General features: G+C 44.2%; 1 protein-coding gene across 1 annotated transcript in view; it reads right to left on the bottom strand.

The window, feature by feature from the left end:
• The window catches only part of LOC126235235 (toll-like receptor 2), a 122,255-nt gene that overhangs the window by 92,685 nt on the left and 13,078 nt on the right, over positions 1-16,492 (bottom strand). The window contains exon 2 of the mRNA XM_049943967.1: positions 937-1,573. Within this exon, the coding sequence (XP_049799924.1) occupies positions 937-1,573 (637 nt within the window). The remainder of the gene's footprint in view (positions 1-936; positions 1,574-16,492) is intronic.

Below are 16,492 nucleotides of genomic sequence, written 5' to 3'. Positions count from 1 at the left end.
TTCTGCGGTTATTTGATGCAATGTTGCTTGTCTGTTAGCTCTGACAACTCTACGCAAACGCCGCTGCTCTCGGTCGTTAAGTGAGAGCAGTCGGCCACTGTCCGTTGTAAGGGGTAATGCCTGAAATTTAGTATCCTCATCAAACTCTTGACACTGTGGATCTCAGAATACTGAATTCCTTAAGCGATTTTCTAAATCGAATGTACCGTACGTCTAGGTCCAACTGCCATTCCGCGTTTAAAGTCTGTTAATTGCCGCCAGACACTGCCCTACTACCGCCATCTGTGTATGTGCATATCGCTATCCCATGGCTTTTGTCACCTCAGTATATTACAGTGATACACCGTATAGATCTTGTAGTGGACTGACAAGGCAGCCAGTCCACAGTGACGGGTAGCCGATAGGCACACGTACACACACGCCGACTGGCGCGAAGTCTGGAACAGGATTCGTAATGAATGTGATAAAGAAAAGAACGTAGCTACTAGAACACTTAACTTTTATATCGTCCTTTGGTATACAGCAATCTTGATGAGACAAGTGAGACTATCTTGAGATACATGCAATGGTACAAATGGCGCCTTGCTAGGTCGTAGCCATTAACTTAGCTGAAGGCTATTCTAACTGTCTCTCGGCAAATGAGAGAAAGGCTTCGTACGTGTAGTCGCTAGCAATGTCGTCCGTACAACTGGGCGAGTGCTAGTACGTCTCTCGAGACCTGCCTTGTGGTGGCGCTCGGTCTGCGATCCTGACAGTGGCGACACGCGGGTCCGAGATGTACTAATGGACCGCGGCCGATTTAAGCTACCACCTAGCAAGTGTGGTGTCTGGCGGTGACACGACAGATCTGATCCTCTCGTTATCAGTTATTAGGGGCGTCGACACCCGAAATATAGACAGAACGGCGTCAGAGTGCAATAACTGACTGTGACTCACCGTTTCTTCGCGGTGCCCGGAGCGAATTGGACCCAGCCCACTTTGAAGTTGCGGAACATCAGCGACTCCCTGCAGCCACGGTTGTCCTCTCTGATGAACAACTTCAACAGGACGCAGTGAGTACTGCCCTTGGCCAGCTCCCGGCTGCTCACCGGCTCGGCCAGCTCCAGGACGGCGACGCCTCTGTCAAACGTAGACCCCGGTGGGAAGTGTTCGCATCGTATGTGTGTGCCCGACCACGAGCAGTCGTGCAGGGATATCGCGTCCGCTGGGCGCGGCGGCTTGCAGTCGTCGCTGGCGGAGGCGGCATCTCCCGCGGTGACTGCCGCCGCGAGCAAAAGCACAGGCAGCGCCAGCGCCGGCTGCATCAGCGCTCTGCCCCTCGGCCGCACGCGCACTGGCCAAAGTGCTGCGCTGCACCAGATAGCGACAGTTTCCTCGCGGCGCCTCGGCCGCTCTATCGCATCTCGTGGTGGGGAGACCGTGTCCGCTGTGTCTGCCGCGTCCCTAGCGTTACGACATCCTCGAAATGAATTCGGCTTTCTGACGTGGCGATCTGGGTCGCAATCACAGAGCACGGAAGTTAAGTAGCGGGGCCTTTCCCGTAGCGAAGGAACGGAGGGCGTGTACCCCGACCCTGCATCCGTTGAGCATCTACAGCGCGCAGTGCAGCACCAGTCTCATCGCTGTTTCCTCTGTGGCTGCTTATTTACTCTCTGCCTCCTCTCGCCTTTCTATCAGGTTTGTTTTTAAATGAGCGAATAAATTCAATGATATAGGTAACTAATATAATATATGAAGATAGTAACTGTTCTCGAAAGAACATATACCGTTGGTGACCATGCCGATTCGCTACAATAAATGATAATTAATTGAAACCCTCAGTTGCCGACAGGTGCTGTTGACACACCTCGATGGGGACAGCTGAAAATTTGTGCCCCGACGGGGACTCCAACCCCGGATCTCCTGCTTACATGACAGACGCTCTATCCATCTATTTTTTTCTTAATTATTTGTTGATCTCATTTTGTTCTACTTTGTTCGGTGTATATGTTCGGGGCGGACGTCTCATGACACGCGTTCGGGTTGTTCGTTGATCTGTTCACTCAGTTTTTCTATTACAGAGGGCTGCTAACCCTCTGACCGAACACGCTGAGCTACCGTGCCGGCGTCCATCTGAGCCATCGAGGGGACAGATGAATAGCGCGACTGCAGGGACTTACCCCTTGCACGCTTCCCGTGAGACCCACATTCTCAACTGTCCACAATCTACATACGTAATGTTACTAATAGATACTATCTATTAGTAACATTACGTATGTAGATACTATCTATTAGTAACATTACGTATGTAGATACTATCTATTAGTAACATTACGTATGTAGATTGTGGACAGTTGAGAATGTGGGTCTTACGAGAAGCGCGCAAGGGATAAGTCCCTGCAGTCGCTCTATTCATCTGTGTCCTCGGTGGCTGAGATGGACGCAGGCACGGTAGCTCAGTGTCTTCGCTCAGAGGGTTAGCTACCCTCTGTAATACAAAAACTAAGTGAACAGATCAACGAACAACCTGAACGGGTGTCATGAGACGTCCGCCCAGAACATATACAACGAACAAAATGAGATCAACAAAGAATTTAAAAAAAAGGATGGATAGGGCGTCTGCCATGTAAGCAAGAGATGCCAAGTTCGAGTTCCGGTCGGGGCACACCTTTTCAGCTGCCCCCATCAAGGTATGTCAATAACACCTGTCGACAGCTGAGGGTTTCAATTAATTATCATTTAACTAAGATAACTCGTTTAATGTTCCGTCTCAGCTGCACCTTTTTTACTGAATTACGTGTTTCGATTACTCTGGATCATCTTCAGATCGAAACTGTTGCGTCAGCAATCCGTCTTCTCTATTCAGAACCACGTATCAGAGTACTGGCAGAGTATCGGCAGACTGGGAAGAAGAGAAATGCGAGGCAGCTCCACACTCCGCATGGCAGGGGGCAATAGCCGTGCGTGTGGCGCGTATCTGCTAACCTCGTAGCGGACAATCTCTAATACCTCAAGGACGTAGCCAAAGGGGGTCCGGAGACCTCCCCCCCCCCCCCCCCACATCACCATCACGTAAACGAAATTACACACGGCCTAGTTGCCATGTAGTGAAAGTGAAAGATACAACTGGTGATCAGAAAGTTTCTTGTTTGATGGCGATGCGGCAGCATACATACAACGTAGCACGACTCCGGAGTTAGTATACACGGTGATCCATTGATCGTCACCGGGCAAAATATCTCACGAAATAAGCGTGAAACGAAAAAATCAATAAATAACGAAACTTGTCTAGCTTGAAGGGGGAAACCAGATGGCGCTATGGTTGGCCCGGTAGATGGCGCTGCCATAGGTCAAACGGACATCAACTGCGTTTTTTTTTAAATAGGAAGCCCCATTTTTTATTTCATATTCGTGTTGTACGTAAAGAAATATAAATGTTTTAGTTGGACCACTTTTTTCGCTTTGTGATAGATGGCGCTGTAATAGTCAAAAACATATGGCTCATAATTTTAGACGAACAGTAGTAACCGGTAGGTTTTTTAAATTAAAATACAGAACGTAGCTACGTTTCAACATTTTATTTCGATTCTTCCAATGTCATACATGTACCTTTGTGAACTTATCATTTCTGAGAACGCATGCTGTTACCTGTAAATACCACATTAATGCAATAAATGCTCAAAATGGTGTCCGTCAATCTCAATGCATTTGGCAATACGTGTAACGACATTCCTCTCAACAGCGAGTAGTTCGCCTCCGTAATGTTCGCACATGCATTGACAATGCGCTGACGCATGTTGTCAAGCGTTGTCGGTGGATCACGATAGCAAATATCCTTCAACTTTCCCCACAGAAAGAAATCCGGGGACGTCAGATCCGGTGAACGTGCGGGCCATGGTATGGTGCTTCGACGACCAATTCACCTGTCATGAAATATGCTATTCAATACTACTTCAACCGCACGCGAGCTATGTACCGGACATCCATCATGTTGGAAGTACATCGCCATTCTGTCGTGCAGTGAAACATCTTGTAGTAACATCGGTAGAACATTAGGTAGGAAATCGGCATACATTGCACCATTTAGATTGCCATCGATAAAATGGGGGCCAATTATCCTTCCTCCCATAATGCCGCACCATACATTAACCCGCCAAGGTCGCTGATGTTCCACTTGTTGCAGCCATCGCGGATTTTCCGTTGCCCAATAGTGCATATTATGCCGGTTTACATTACCGCTGTTAGTGAATGACACTTCGTCGCTAAATAGAACGCGTGCAAAAAATCTGTCCTCGTCCCGTAATTTCTCTTGTGCCCAGTGGCAGAACCGTACACGACGTTCAAAGTCGTCGCCATGCAAATCCTGGTGCATAGAAATATGGTACGGTTGCAATTGATTTAGCATTCTCAAGACCGACATTTTTGAAACTCCCGATTCTCGCGCAGTTTGTCTGCTACTGGTGTGCAGATTAGCCGTGACAGCAGCTGAAACACCTATTTGGGCATCATCATTTCTTGCAGGTCGTGGTTGACGTTTCACATGTGGCTGAAACTGCCTGTTTCCTTAAATAACGTAACTATCCGGCGAACGGTCCGGACACTTGGATGATGTCGTCCAGCATACATAGCACACGCCCGTTGGGCGTACATCAACACGATATGGACCTTTTCCGCAATTGGTTCAAGTGGTTCAAATGGCTCTGAGCACAATGGGACTTAACTTCTGAGGTCATCAGTCCCCTAGAACTGAGAACTACTTAAACCTAACTAACCTAAGGACATCACAAACATCCATGCCCGAGGCAGGATTCGAACCTGCGACCGTAGCGGTCGCGCGGCTAGAGACTGTAGCGCCTAGAACCGCTCAGCCACTAAGGCCGGCGCAGTTGGTAAACGGTCCTTTTTAAGACGGGTAATGCATCACGAGGCAAATACCGTCCGCACTAGCGGAATGTTACGTGATACCACGTCCTTATACGTTTGTGACTATTACAGCGCTATCTATCACAAAGCGAAACAAATGGTCAAACTAAAACATTCATATTTCTTTACGTACTACACGAATATGTAATAAAAAATAGGGGTTCCTATTTTAAAAAAACTCAGTTGATATCCGTTTGACCTATGGCAGCGCCATCTAGCAGGCCAACCATAGCGCCATCTGGTTTCCCCCTTCAAGCTAGACGAGTTTCGTTCTTTGTAGTTTTTTCGTTTGACGCTTATTTCGTGAAATATTTGGCCCGGTCACGATCAATGGACCACCCTGTATAATCACCAACATGGGGGCAATATGTTCCTTTACGACTTGCGTGCGGTGAACGCGGAATCGTGAACTAAGGCGACGTAGTTAACAATTCCACCCAAACAAGACCAATAAGCTGTTATTGTTTTCTTGGAATCCATCGGAGAATGAAGAATGTCTGTTCAAAACTGTCGTTGTGGAATGGTGTGACAAGGGGTGCTGTGCTTCACGATGACGCACGTTCCCATATCGCAAATGTCGCATCGCAGCGGTTACGCCAAAACAAGTGTGGGACACTCCAGTACACGCCATATAGCCCTGATTTCTCACCTGCTCGCAGGAGGACACGGTGTTTTATCAAAAGAGTATCTTCAACATGGCCATCGATGGGTTCGTGCCTCAATGTCCAGGCGATTTTGCTCGAGTGGCATACCAATTCTGGAGTATACGGCCTTCGAACGGAAACTTTTTGGCAGTCCAGTGTAATTTGCCAACGACAGATTTAAACCATCGGTATATCGATAGCACTGTCGGCTACGCCTATCCCTACTTTAGCCAAGACCAACTATTGTACGCTGTTGGCCTTACTTGAGTTCAAGTGATATTTTGTTAATCGGCATAGTACTTGAATTTCATGTAACTCCTGTCGCTTATTGTTTTTGTGCTGTGTACTGTTTTGATAGTTTCTAACTTTGGATAAGTTCGTAAAAAGAAAGAAGAGAAAAATCGATTTTCATTCGTGCATTTGCATTACGGTAAGCTAAAATATGTATACATTGCCGTAATAGCCCACATACGTATCATAGTACTTTCATGTTAGTACTCGAGTCGTCGTTTGGAGACACTAGAAGCTTCGGGATGCAATATTTCAATATTTTACAAGGCAGCGGAGCTGTAAACTGTAAACAGCATTACAAATAACATTAAAATCTGTGCAAAAAATACACTTGGATTTGCCTGTCTCGCCCGAAAATCTTACAGATCAACAAAAATATCGCCCAAAAATGGTTAAAATGGCTCTAAGCACTATGGGACTTAACATATGAGGTCACCAATCCCCTAGACTTAGAACTACTTAAACCTAACTAACCTAAGGACATCACAAACAGCATTGCCCGAGGCAGGATTCGAACCTACGGCCGTAGCAGCAGCGCAGTTCCGGACTGAAGCGCCTAGAACCGCTCGGCCACAGAAGCCGGCATATGCCCAGACGGTATTGTTACATTTCTTTCAAAATCTCCTCAAAATTCTATTATTATTAGCACATGGTAAAATATCGCCCAGTCTGATCACCCAGGCGGTACTCAAATTATGGAAACCGGTTCCGATACGGAACGGTGTGGAAGGGTTTGTGAAGAGTGGAAGGGATATGTGATGACAGCATGTTTTATAGTTCGTTCGTTTCTAAAATATTTTTTCAGTGGGCTCTTAAATTCGTCCGAGACGACTGCGACCTGCATCCCGGCCCCCTTCCGTCCGAAATCTATTTACGCTTTCGTAATACTGTAATAACTGAAGTCATGAATTCCCTGCACTACCAAATCTTAAAATATGCGTGGATTCATAAACTTTCAAATGACGATAGATGCAGTATCAGAATTAGATCTTTCGTTGCGATCCATTTTATTTCACTTGAAAATAATGTTTGACAACTAGTGTTTCCAAATTCTCCATTGACCAGGGTAGCTCTGCGCCATGAGGCGCAGGTCTGGCAATTCATGGATTCAGGTGACGACATGATTCTAATGCATCCACCAGAAACATTGAAAATGGTTTTCTGTTGTTTCCCATTTTCAATTTAGACAAATGCCGAGGTTGATCCCTTACTACAGGCCACAGTCAGTTTCTTCCGAATACCTTTCTTTCCCGACAGATTCCATTTCCCTTAAATATGCAGCCTTTCTGCTTAAATGAAAAGGGCTCCATCGAAGGCGCGCCGAAAATATCTTCGGATATTCTTGGCACTAAAAGCCATAGTTACGTTGGAAGGCGACTAGCAATGGTCATTTTGTACTATGCATATGTGCATAAAGATGCCTCACTTGTGAAACGGCGATATAAAATGTCTTTAAATTTTAATACAAGAATGATGTTCTACTGTGAAATGTTCTATTCGTAATATCCTTAGAACAGTGAGTCCAATCGTTACAACTCTAAGATATTTGTAAATGAACGTCATATAAACGACAACGTATTTTGTTCGTTGTAGAGTTTATTAGCATCAAAGACTGTATAATTACATTATCATAGATAAATACAAACTGATTTATGACATCTCATACATTAGAATCTAGATAAAATTAACACGTGAATCAACAATAAGATCCCAGAACTGTAGCCCATTGCACCTGTGTACTCCGTTTTGTTTTGTAAACATATTTAGTTGCTACAGTTTCAAGCTGACTGTTGAAATGATAACTTAAAAGAAGTTCTTGATAGCTCAAAGACATTTAAGCATTTTAATGTAATGAAAGACATTTAATAAAATTTTATTTTGAATTTAGGAACGTGGGATGCTTTGATATGCTAAACAAATTCTGACGTGATTTCAGATATGTAGTAGGAGAAAGATACCTATTGTCAAAAGAAATTTAATCTCATTTAACTTTATAAGTTATTCAACCCAACATTAAGGTTTTTCTGCTCTGCGATAGAGAAACTTATATTAGAATACTGAGCTGTGTTTTGTTGGTAACGAAGTAATATATCATATTTATATTTTAATATGTTCGGTAATAGAGTGAAGTTCATACTGCCAAAGAAATAAATATTTAATTGCGCATTTTGGTATTTTATATACCGTTGACAATATCCCTTATAGTGTAACATTTCTTTAAGATAAGCTTTCCTTCTTAATTTAATAGACCAAATACTATTTGCATGAATGCCTCTCAAAGGCAATTAAGCATATAAAATTAATAAACAACTAAATGAGTTTTCAGAATAAAATGAAAAACATTAGCCTTTTTAAGATTATCTTTAACAAATCGGACCCCCCCCCCCCCCCCCCCGTTTTGCTAAAATCCTGGCCACGCCCTTGAATGGCTCACGCATTTTCTCGATAATGGAAAGGGGTATGACTCTCCTTCCACCGTTAAAAACAAATTCGATAAGTTAGGTATATTTCGTACGCAGTTATGTATCGCATAAAAAGCACCAAACGTAAACTGGCCAGCGATTACATTGTTCACTGCAAACTTTTCAAAATAACAGTGGTGCTGTACTTTACTCTGAAGTATCACAGTAATTATAGGCAATAACGAAAAGAAAACAAGTAAATTACAAACAGTCGCGTGTGGCTACAAAATTCGGATTTTTTGCCATCAGTTTCCTCAAACTCGAATGAGAAAGATTGCATAGCGAAGAATACGCACAAATCCAAAAACTATATAATTTTTTTGCGCGAAAAGCAAAATCTTTACTGAGATGTTAACTTAAAGAGTCGGTTTTACCTTTGCTTAATTTTTTTTTTTTTACCGGATGGCTTGGGTTTTTTTTTTTTTTAGTCTAACCGGATGGCTTGAAATTTCGCTTCCCGGGTATTGTACGATTTCAGTTGCGTAAAGCGACCAGCACCTCTGTGGTTGTGGATACCCAGAGGTAGAGGGAAGCTTGACGCATCTCGCGCCTCCCTAAGGCAACTCTATTTAATTCTGTGATCTGTGGCCGCAGTCGGCCCATAGCCATTTGGAAGGAGCGTACCGTACACCTGCTGAAGCGCCTAAACAAATCTTTATTTGCAAGAACGATACTGTCGGACACAGATGATATAAAAATAAAAAAGTTTGGCACACTTCACATACTTTCATTCCACAACGACAACATGCCAATTTATTAAGTAATTCATTAAATCACACTAAAGTTTTCTCAGTCCAAAAGCGTGTAATACCAATTTTGAGTCCAAGAACAATCTGCAGAGGCCGGTTCAAGGAACTGTGGCCACTAACTACTGTTTTCCAGTACGGAGTATAAAAAAAGTTTCTTATACAAATATACAGAATGATTAAAAAAGAAAGAACAATTTCATTTGTTTATTACAGACAAACTATGAAAGATAGAAAAACATTGTGCATGTCGCTGGATTGAGGAAGGTTCAAAGTTTTATTTGGCATAGACGCAACACCAGACACATAGCATGAGCGCTATGCGTTGCCCGAGAAACATCGAAACGATGGTCCATTTCATTCCACGCACGAGTTAGCAGGTCCCTGTTTATAAAACCGACAGCATCAACAATTCGATTTCGCAGCTCTTGAAGAGTAGCTGCTATAGGTGAGACAAAGATACTTTCTTCATTTGTGTGGCAATAGTGTCCGTAGTTGCTTTATAATTCATGAGGGTATTTTTTGATCCGTCGTTGCAACTACAAAAATGCGTGATTTTTTTCACCAGACGCGTTTCGTTTTATTGAGGTAAAGCTGTAATTCAGTTTATTTAAATTTTGATTTTCTTTTTAGATCGAAAAATGATTCATTAAGAATAGGTTAGTTTGTACTTTTTCGGCTGCTTTCTCGCTGACATCGGGAAATGCCGTCTGCTAGAACATCGTTGTTTTTCTGTGTTAGGCAAAAATCAAATGGCTCTGAGCACTATGGGACTTAACTGCTTTGGTCATCAGTCGCCTAGAACTTAGAACTACTTAAACCTAACTAACCTAAGGACATCACACATATCCATGCCCGAGGCAGGATTCGAACCTGCGACCGTAGCGGTCGTGCGGTTCCAGACTGTAGCGCCTAGAACCGCTTGGCCACTCCGACCGGCCTGTGTTAGACACTAATAATTTTCGTCTACTTTTTAGATGCTCTGCAGCACTATGCATTTTTCACACCACACTTTTATGCACACCACTGTATTCTGTTTGTTTTCGTACTTCAAGTATGTGCTGATGTTTGTGTTTTGTGGTGTTGCCAACATAACCTTTCCACTACTTTGTCTTTGACCTAAAAATATTCTTTTTTAAATTAGATTACTGTATGTGTGTAATTCTATTTAAGTATGTTCCTGTGTATTTATATACTGTGTCAGAGTAGAGAAGGAATAGCGATAGAGGTTTTTTTTTGGGAGGGGGGGGGGGAGGAGAAACCATGATGAGTGGATGGAGATGTGGATGGTGTGATGGAGAGTGGGTTAGAGGAGAAGGTGAGGAGCGAGAGGTGAAATGAAACTGTGAGTGCTGTGAGTGGTGGTGGTGGGAGGGGGGGGGGGACACGTTGTGGGAGAGTGGGAGAGGGTGAAGGATGGAAAAGGCTCTTTTCTTTTTCATGTGATTTCATCAGTTATTCTGTATAGAGTCTGGTTTCCAATATTTGTCTGTTCATTGAGCAACTGTTTATTTTGTGTTAATGCTTTTTGTATGTGGAATTTTCTTGGAAAGGAAGGAGGTGTTTCTCTTTACTGATTTTTATGACATACATATTGTTTCCAATTTTGCTTGGTCTATGGTGATCTTCTTTTAAATGATCCGCAAATGTTGAATGACTTGTACGGTATTGGTTAAAAACAGTCTTGGTTGCAATTTTAGTTTTTTTATTTTTCAACGACGCATTTCGCCTTATTTAGGCATCTTCAGGTTATCCTGTGAACGCGAACGCGTTATGCAGATCTTGGTATCTCTCGCGTCCATCTTGAAAAGGTAATGATTTTACTATTTTATATTTCTAGTTTTTACTGACGTTAACGAAGGCGATGTTGGCCTGATATATTCGACGATGACCTTTGGCTACACTGACGAAAGGATTCTTCTAAGAAATACCAAATTCAAGTATTTGCTCTTTCAGTATTTGATCTGTTTATACATGCTTTTAGGCTATCCAAGTCTGCGCAACACGATCGCGATTCTTAAATAGATGTATTTGTTCTTTGTTTTCTATATACACTCCTGGAAATGGAAAAAAGAACACATTGACACCGGTGTGTCAGACCCACCATACTTGCTCCGGACACTGCGAGAGGGCTGTACAAGCAATGATCACACGCACGGCACAGCGGACACACCAGGAACCGCGGTGTTGGCCGTCGAATGGCGCTAGCTGCGCAGCATTTGTGCACCGCCGCCGTCAGTGTCAGCCAGTTTGCCGTGGCATACGGAGCTCCATCGCAGGCTTTAACACTGGTAGCATGCCGCGACAGCGTGGACGTGAACCGTATGTGCAGTTGACGGACTTTGAGCGAGGGCGTATAGTGGGCATGCGGGAGGCCGGGTGGACGTACCGCCGAATTGCTCAACACGTGGGGCGTGAGGTCTCCACAGTACATCGATGTTGTCGCCAGTGGTCGGCTGAAGGTGCACGTGCTCGTCGACCTGGGACCGGACCGCAGCGACGCACGGATGCACGCCAAGACCGTAGGATCCTACGCAGTGCCGTAGGGGACCGCACCGCCACTTCCCAGCAAATTAGGGACACTGTTGCTCCTGGGGTATCGGCGAGGACCATTCGCAACCGTCTCCATGAAGCTGGGCTACGGTCCCGCACACCGTTAGGCCGTCTTCCGCTCACGCCCCAACATCGTGCAGCCCGCCTCCAGTGGTGTCGCGACAGGCGTGAATGGAGGGACGAATGGAGACGTGTCGTCTTCAGCGATGAGAGTCGCTTCTGCCTTGGTGCCAATGATGGTCGTATGCGTGTTTGGCGCCGTGCAGGTGAGCGCCACAATCAGGACTGCATACGACCGAGGCACACAGGGCCAACACCCGGCATCATGGTGTGGGGAGCGATCTCCTACACTGGCCGTACACCACTGGTGATCGTCGAGGGGACACTGAATAGTGCACGGTACATCCAAACCGTCATCGAACCCATCGTTCTACCATTCCTAGACCGGCAAGGGAACTTGCTGTTCCAACAGGACAATGCACGTCCGCATGTATCCCGTGCCACCCAACGTGCTCTAGAAGGTGTAAGTCAACTACCCTGGCCAGCAAGATCTCCGGATCTGTCCCCCATTGAGCATGTTTGGGACTGGATGAAGCGTCGTCTCACGCGGTCTGCACGTCCAGCACGAACGCTGGTCCAACTGAGGCGCCAGGTGGAAATGGCATGGCAAGCCGTTCCACAGAACTACATCCAGCATCTCTACGATCGTCTCCATGGGAGAATAGCAGCCTGCATTGCTGCGAAAGATGGATATACACTGTACTAGTGCCGACATTGTGCATGCTCTGTTGCCTGTGTCTATGTGCCTGTGGTTCTGTCAGTGTGATCATGTGATGTATCTGACCCCAGGAATGTGTCAATAAAGTTTCCCCTTCCTGGGACAATGAATTCACGGTGTTCTTATTTCAATTTCCAGGAGTGTAGATAACCTGAAGATGCCTAAATAAGGCGAAACGCGTCGTTGAAAAATAAAAAACAAAGTGCAACCAGGACTGTTTTTAACCAATACTGTTTAAGCACTGGCCGGCCGAAGTGGCCGTGCGGTTAAAGGCGCTGCAGTCTGGAACCGCAAGACCGCTACGGTCGCAGGTTCGAATCCTGCCTCGGGCATGGATGTTTGTGATGTCCTTAGGTTAGTTAGGTTTAACTAGTTCTAAGTTCTAGGGGACTAATGACCTCAGCAGTTGAGTCCCATAGTGCTCAGAGCCATTTGAACCATTTTTTGTTTAAGCACTGGTTTGCTGTATACCACATATGGAGTGGAAGAATTTCGACTTGTACGGTATTAGAATGCTCTGATGTGTTCTTGATATCTTCTGTCAAATGTCCTGCCGGTCATTCCAATGTATATCTTCTCACAATCTCAGCAACTGAGCTGATAGATACCACATTGTTGGTAACTGTCTAGTTTTGATTTTAGTTCTGGGATGTGCTTTTTATATGGAATTGTTTGTTTTGTAAGCAATATTTATGCCTTGTTTTTTGAATATGTTTCCTACTTTGTGAGTGAATTTGTTGTGGTATGACATTGTATGCCATTTTTTGTTGTAATGCAAGTATTCATCAGCAAAAACAACATAAAAAAGTTAAAATCAAACCCAATATGTTAAAAACACACTCAAAAGTTCCAGCATGAACGTCAACCAAAGGTCCATAAAGAAAATTATCCAGTCTTTCCATCACTCAAGCTGCTCTGCCTCCTCTGTTCACAGCACGAAAGAGGCTCTCCATACGCAAGGATAAACATCGGCACAGCTACTGCCTTTTCGTCTTTGCTATCGACACATTAAAATGAAATTCCCTTGGCTATTACCCAGCTATTTACAATATTTGCAACATATTTACAATCAATTACAATTCACCAATAAATACATTATTAGAATCATTAAATTTTAAGTATAGTTTGTGTAATAAAGGTTACATGTGCCTACATTCCATGAGTTTTTTGTGTTTACAACAAAGCTTCACACGGGTTGCGCTGAAAAGAAAAACGCCGCGTTCCACACTACAAAGGACGCCGCAGCGTTCTAAGAGCCGGCAGCATCTCAGTCCCGACATGGCACTGTTGCGTGTGCCACAGCGGCAGGCTTGATCTCTTTGTTCGTGTAGAGGCATTCCACAACTTCCAACTGTCTTGCATTTTTTGAAAACTCACTTCCGAGTAATCTCAAGGAGTCCTTATATTCCTATCACAGGGGATAACTGAACTCTGCACATATTCTCACGCATACACAGACCTGCATCGATATCCACTAACAAAATACATGGTACAAAAGAATTTTTACAACATATTATTTCCAAAGTTACAAATGATACGTATTGCAGAGTAACATTTATACACATTGACAATGGCATGGGTTTTCCTTTCATTTCAGTTGATTTCAGAACATCTACTACGTAAGCTGAATTTCTTGTTATACTTTTTGCAAATTCGTTGATGACCATCTGGTCTAAGAAATAAATTTGGAATAAATTTTGAAAATTACAATAATAATTAAGTTTTTGACTGGAAATTCTTCCTCAGATTAATTAGTTCTTGACTGATACAATTTCGAGTCAACAATGTAACGTACACCTAACAGCTTGCCAGAATTAGGAAAAGCTCAACAGTAAGTGTTAGTGTGAGGTATACTGACAATCTTAAATGGTCCTTTATAAATGAATTTACATTTTGAAATCTCATTATCAATATCGCTCGATTTCTCGAATTAACGAGAACGAGGTCGCCAATTGCAAATTTAGCAAACCGCGCTTTCACACCTCGACTTTCTTTTTCATTACCTCTCGTAAACGCTCTTTGGAAATTTGTGGAAATATCCTCTGGGGCCAGACTGCAGAGGTCAGCGCTCTAGACTTACACACTACTTAATCTAACTTAAACTAGCTTACGCTGAGGATAACACACACGCTCACGCCAGAGGGAGGACTCGAAACTCCAACGGGGTAAGCCGCGCGAACCGTGGCAACGCCTTAGACCGCGCGGCTACACCACGCGTCTTAAACGTTCTTCTTCACCTCAATGTCAATACTAACTTGTGGACTGAAATCAGTTATCTGTTCCACCAAACTCTTAGACTTGACAGTCTAATAGGATTTCCTGCGGAGAGAATCCTGTAGATTCGTGCGTCAAAGCCTTCATAATCTTGTGTTCAAAAAAATTTCGGGCTTGCAGCCGGTCGTCGTTCAATACTTCGCACGATATTTCAACTGGGCACCTGCCAGTCATCTTCAGGTGAGCCGTCGCAGACTGGCGGAAACGTCCTCCGTTCCGCAATATATAGCGTACTGTAAGTATTCTGCGCATGCGTCGAAAACTTGATAGTTGAACCACACTGCCCGCCGCCAGCGCCAGCGCTGGTGGAATAGCGGAACTCAGTCGCCCTCTGCGTTGCTGTTTGCCACGGCCGTCGACGCACTCTGTCGTCTTCGATTTGAGCAAATCGTGGAGATGATGGGATTCCATGCACTGTCCAGCTGGTAGCCGCTGTCATGATTTAACAGATTTTCCGCCAGTCGTATTTCTACGGATTCTTTCAAAATGGTTCAAATGGCTCTGAGCACTATGGGACTTAACATCTGTGGTCATCAGTCCCGTAGAACTTAGAACTACTTAAACCTAACTAACCTAAGGACATCACACACATCCATGCCCGAGGCAGGATTCGAACCTGCGACCGTAGCAGTCGCGCGGTTCCGGACTGAGCGCCTAGAACCGCGAGACCACCGCGGCCGGCACGGATTCTTTAATAATGGAGTCCCAGAAAGACGTTGCTGTAGACAAAATCATTGTTTTCTCATACTCCATTGAATGTCCAGTAGAAATACAATGTTCAACAATAGCGGACTTGCTTGGCTGCAAAAGGCGGGTGTAACGTTGATGTTCAGTGCAGCGTTCTTTCACGGTGCGTGTGGTTTGACCTATGTAAGCCATACCACATTGGCACGGTATCTTGTAAATTCCGGCCTTTCGTAGTAACAGATTGTCCTTAACTGATCCCACAAGGTCCGCAATCTTGGATGGTGGGCGGAAAACCACTTTTACCTGAAATTTTCGGAGGATTCTTGCTATTTTAAACGAAGTGTTGCCAACGAAAGGAAGAAAAGCTAAAGATTGTTCCGGCATGTTCTCCTCTTATTCACTTCCTGCTTCTTAGTTTTAACTGTTAGTGCCCTGTTAATCTGCCGGATGGAATACCCATTTTCGCTGAATACTGTCTTTAGATAGGCGAGTTCTTGAGGTAAGCTATCTAGATCTGAAACAGTATGAGCTCTATGAACAAGTGTTTTAAGCAAACTCATGGTTTGCGATGGGTGATGGCAACTCGATGCTTGCAGGTACAAATCAGTATGAGTGGGTTTCCGGTAAACTGAATGCCCTAGAGAACCATCATTCTTCCTTCGAACCAGGACATCCAAGAAAGGCAAACAACCATCTTCCTCTATTTCCATGGTGAACAGGATGTTGCTATGAATGGAGTTGAGGTGATGTAGAAACTCCATTAATTTATCTTCTCCATGAGGCCACACTATGAAAGTGTCATCCACATACCGCCAAAAAACTGTTGGCTTCAGGGCAGCTGATTCAAGCGCTCTCTCTTCAAAATCCTCCATAAAAAGGTTGGCCACCTATTTCACCATGGAAACCTTCACCCTTCTACGTCGTGAAAGTAGCACAATTTCAGTACACCTTCGGATTTGTTTTCCCGTAACAAGCTCTTTCACATCAAGGTCATTCCAGAAAACCCGTCCAGCTCTGATACCGACAGCGGTTTATCTGGTGGTTTTTTGATTTTTCTGTTTTTGGACATTCTTAATTTCTATCTGCCTGTTCTGCGGTTATTGAAGCCGTTTTGACCCCAACACTGTAACCTTTTTTTTTTTTTTTCAATTTCTT

This window comes from Schistocerca nitens, chromosome 2 (assembly GCF_023898315.1).
Source record: "Schistocerca nitens isolate TAMUIC-IGC-003100 chromosome 2, iqSchNite1.1, whole genome shotgun sequence".
NCBI classification, from domain to species: domain Eukaryota; kingdom Metazoa; phylum Arthropoda; class Insecta; order Orthoptera; family Acrididae; genus Schistocerca; species Schistocerca nitens.
Note: the sequence above shows the minus strand (reverse complement) of the source record. Positions and strands in the feature narration are given on the sequence as shown.